Source organism: Dermacentor silvarum, chromosome 1, assembly GCF_013339745.2.
Source record: "Dermacentor silvarum isolate Dsil-2018 chromosome 1, BIME_Dsil_1.4, whole genome shotgun sequence".
In the NCBI taxonomy this organism is placed as follows: domain Eukaryota; kingdom Metazoa; phylum Arthropoda; class Arachnida; order Ixodida; family Ixodidae; genus Dermacentor; species Dermacentor silvarum.
Window position 1 is genome coordinate 396,064,054 of NC_051154.1, and position 4,287 is coordinate 396,068,340.

The window sequence follows — 4,287 nt, forward strand, 5'->3', positions numbered from 1 at the left end:
AGTGACGTCAGTGGGCAACGAGAGAGCGTGCGCCAGTTTTGTGTCGGTCTTCTGTTATCACCAAGAGTGCTGATACCTGTCACCGTCTTAGCTATATAAGCAGTGTCCTTCTTGTAATAAACGCTTTTTGTGTTCCGTGTCGTTGCGACTCACGCGTCCGTTCATAACAGTGGCGACGAGGCACGGTCTAACCCGTGCATGGGCCAGGGTTTTCCGGCAGCATGGCAGCCGGTAGTCGCATTCGAGAGTTCAACCTCAGTGAACACTCGTCGTGGGTGGAGTATGTCGAGCGCATTGAGTTGTATTGTGCAGCGAGCAAGCTCACAACGGATGAGGACAAGCGAGCGGTGTTGCTCAGCTGCTATGGCCCAGAGACGTACTCCCTCATAGCCACTCTCGTGAAGCCGTCGCGACCGCCAAACGTGGACTACCAAGTCATCGTTGATGCAGTAAAGAAGCACGTCAACCCGAAGCCATCTGAACTATACGCGAGGTACGTCTTTTCTAAGCGAGACCAGCAAAAAGGGGAGGGCGTAGCCGACTATGTCACTGCTCTGCGCAAGTTATCCGACAACTGTGGATTTGGCGGAACAAAATTTCCATTAGAGGAAATGTTGCGCGACCGGTTGGTTTTTGGAATCTCGGACAATGTGGTTCAACAACGATTGTTGGCGGAAAAAAATCTGACGTTCGAGACGGCATATGAATTGGCAATCACGGCAGAAGCAGCTGTCAAGCAGCAAAAAGTAATTCGGAGTAACGCACAGGAGCCCGAATTCCAGCAAGAGTTAACGTCGAAAGTAGAAATGGAAGCCAACAAGAAGCAACCAGAGAGGCAGAAGGTTTGTTTCCGCTGTTTGGGAGCGCACCCAGGATGGCGTTGCAGATACAAAGATTCGATGTGTTTCAACTGCGGCGGAAAGGGGCATTTAGCCAAAGCATGCCGAAAAAAGCCAGCGGAGGTGGAAGCGCAGCTCGAGGATAACAAAAAAGCAGCGAAGAGCGAGTACGACGATTTGTTCAGTATCAGCCAATTAAAAAGCGGGACGCCAAAGTACGTCATCACTGTAGAGATCGGAAGTGAAATCGTGCCGATGGAAGTAGATTCTGGAGCGGCGAGGTCGATTATCAGTATGAACGAATTTCGGAAGCTGCAAGTGGCGAAGCAGGATCAAGCTGGACAAGTGCGACACGCAACTGGTGACCTGGACAAAGGAAGGTCTGGACGTGCTGGGAAAAGCGTCTGTGCCCGTGAAGTTCAAAGACCGAAAATTTCAGCTGCCGCTACTAGTACTGAAGAACGACGGGAACGCTCTACTGGGCCGAAATTGGTTCCAGCCATTGGGAATCAGCCTAACAGGTCTTCATAACATAAAGGTCGGACCTCAAGCGATAATGGAAAAATTCGCAGACGTGTTCAGTGAAACATTTCCAGGCGCAAATCTGCCACGCATCCACATCGAACTAAAGGAGGCCGCCCAAGCCCGGTTCCTGAAGTGCCGCAGCATTCCGTTTGCCATGAAGGAGGAAGTAGTTGCTGAGTTAAATCGCTTGGAGGAACTGGGAATTCTAAAACCCACCCAATATTCAGACTGGGCAACGCCAATCGTGGTGCGAAAGAAGGACGGCTCCCTACGAATATGCGGAGATTATAGGAGCACGGTGAACCAGTCCGTAAAAAGTAATGTATACCCGTTACCCGCAAGCAAAGAACTGTTTGCCCGATTAGGAAGGGGGCGTGTTTTTTCCAAACTCGACCTGACGCAGGCTTATCAGCAACTATTAGTGGATGAAGAAACGGCGGAGTTGCTCACGATAAATACCGTGCAAGGGTTGTACAGGGTTTGTCGGCTGCCGTTCGGCGTGTCCGTTGCCCCTGGGGTGTTCCAAAGAACCATGGACATGGTGCTGGCCGGAATGCCGCAAGTAGCGGTATATCTGGATGATATCCTGATTGCCAGCGAGTCTATCGAGGAACATTAACGGATGCTTGCCGAGGTCCTCAGCCGATTGTCCAAAACCGGGCTCCGAGTTCAAGCGGCGAAGTGCGAATTTTTCAAGGAGAGCCTTGAGTTTCTGGGGCATCGAATTGACGCTAAGGGCACCTACCCCTCGAAAGCAAAGGTTGAGGCCATCCACCAGGCTCCTGCTCCGAAGAACAAAAAGGAACTGCAAGCTTTTTTGGGTATGATAAATTTCTATAATCGTTTTTTGAAGGGCAGGACAGAAGTAGCTGAAAAATTGTATCGGTTGTTGGATAACAACGTACCATGGAACTGGAGTTCAGAGCACATGGAAGCGTTCGAGAGCCTGAAGAAGTTGCTGACCTCTAACTCGTTACTGGTGCATTTTATACCTGATGCCCCATTAGTGTTGTCATGCGACGCGTCATCTGTGGGAGTGGGGGCAGTTTTGTCTCACCGCGACAACGAAGGAAATGAGCAGCCTGTGGCCTATGCGTCTCGAACATTATCTAAGGCTGAGCGTAATTATGCTCAGATCGACCGTGAAGCTCTTGCCGTGGTTTTTGGGGTGCGACATTTCCACCAGTACCTTTGTGGGCGAAATTTTCTTATTCTCACGGATCACAAGCCCTTGCTAGGAATCTTTCAGCGGAAAACGCAGATTCCGGCGGTTCTTTCGCCTCGCATGTTACGGTGGACTCTAATGCTATCAGCCTACGAATACGTGCTCGATTACAGGAAAACCCAGGACCATGGAAACGCAGATTGCCTGAGTAGGTTGCCGGCTCCCTTAACCCGACAGGAGACTGAAGTACCGGGTGACATACTCCTACTGGAAGCTGTGGAGTACCCTCCAGTGAGCGCACGAGAAGTGGCAGCGTACACCAGCAGTGATCCCCAGCTGTCCCAAGTGAAGAAATGGATCCTGGAGGGTTGGCCACGCGAGCGAGTAGCCCCGGAGTACTCTGCGTATGAGGTGAGACAAAACGAGTTGTCCGTGCATCGCGACTGTGTGCTCTGGGGAAGCCGCGTATTAATTCCTGAGGCATTGCAGAAAGAAGTGTTAAGTCTTATGCACGCTAACCATCCGGGAGTGACGGAAGGCAATAGCTAGGTCGTACGTGTGGTGGCCTCATATGGACAGAAGGATAGAAGAGCTAGTTAGATGCTGCCGGCCGTGCCAGGTAAACAGACCGAGTGAACCAAAGACACCAACGCATTTCTGGACTAAGCCAGAACGACCTTGGAGTAGAATCCACGTGGATTTCGCAGGACCGATCCAAGGCGTGCATTTTCTGGTGGCGGCAGACGCCCTCTCGAACTGGGCTGAAGTCGAAGTTATGCCTTCTCTTCACTCAGTTGCGGTAATTGAAAAATTCCGCAAGATGTTCGCAGCGTATGGATTACCCGACCTAGTTGTGTCTGATAATGGCACCGCTTTTCCAGCAGGGAAACTCAAGATTTCCTTAAACGAAATGGCATTCGCTATATGTATACCGCGCCTTACCACCCGTCAAGTAAAGGAAGGGCGGAGCGGATGGTACGAGAACTGAAATGTTCATTACGGAAACAGAGACAGGGCACCGTACAATGCAAGGTTTCACGTTTTTTGTTCAAACAGCACTCTACGCCACACTCCGAAACCGGCAAATCACCTGCAGAAGTCATGCTGGGTCGGAACTTCAGGACGGCCATATCGACCCTTCAACGGGACGAGAGCGAAGCAAGATGCCTGCTGCCGCCTCCACAACGTGGGTTCCTGCCGGGTGATACTGTGTACGCGAGAAACTTCCGGCCCGGCCCCGAGTGGGTTCCTGGTCGTGTGTTGCGACGTTTGGGCCACGTCATGTACGAGCTGCGGACTGCAGACGGTACTGTGCACCGACGCCACCGGGACCACGTGCGCCGAGCATGGCACGATGAGCCCGGAGGCCATGAAACGTCGCCCTCTTTTGCGCTCCCGGATACACCAAGCCCCACCCTGGGACCTGTCGGGCCTGAATCGCCGCAGCATCTCAGGCGTTCCGCTTGCCAACGCCGCCCAGTGCGACGTTACGGCATCGATGACTAAGGGGGAAGGGATGTGATAGATTATGAAATCACACGAAGTGACGTCAGTGGGCAACGAGAGAGCGTGCGCCAGTTTTGTGTCGGTCTTCTGTTATCACCAAGAGTGCTGATACCTGTCACTGTCTTAGCTATATAAGCAGTGTCCTTCTTGTAATAAACGCTTTTTGTGTTCCGTGTCGTTGCGACTCACGCGTCCGTTCATAACAGTTTTCTTCTAATTCTCATTTCTAATCCTTCCTCTCGCCAACTGGCT

General features: G+C 51.8%; 1 protein-coding gene across 1 annotated transcript; it reads left to right on the top strand.

Annotated features, from left to right (window-relative positions):
• Window positions 1-221: 221 nt before the first annotated feature.
• Window positions 222-4,035, top strand: LOC125943892 (uncharacterized). The gene is made up of 3 exons (XM_049663445.1): window positions 222-493; window positions 2,703-2,940; window positions 3,586-4,035. The coding sequence occupies exons 1-3, from the start codon at window positions 222-224 to the stop codon at window positions 4,033-4,035; spliced, it is 960 nt and encodes a 319-aa protein (XP_049519402.1).
• Window positions 4,036-4,287: the final 252 nt, after the last annotated feature.

What these genes read in the sequence shown, in the direction of transcription:
- LOC125943892 (XM_049663445.1), top strand. Translation starts at nt 222, where the DNA reads ATGGCAGCCGGTAGTCGCATTCGAGAGTTCAACCTCAGTGAACACTCG. An exon ending in CCATCTGAACTATACGCGAG is followed by an intron (nt 494 to 2,702) that starts GTACGTCTTTTC and finishes GCTCGATTACAG; the next exon opens with GAAAACCCAGGACCATGGAA. An exon ending in CGGAGTACTCTGCGTATGAG is followed by an intron (nt 2,941 to 3,585) that starts GTGAGACAAAAC and finishes TTGTTCAAACAG; the next exon opens with CACTCTACGCCACACTCCGA.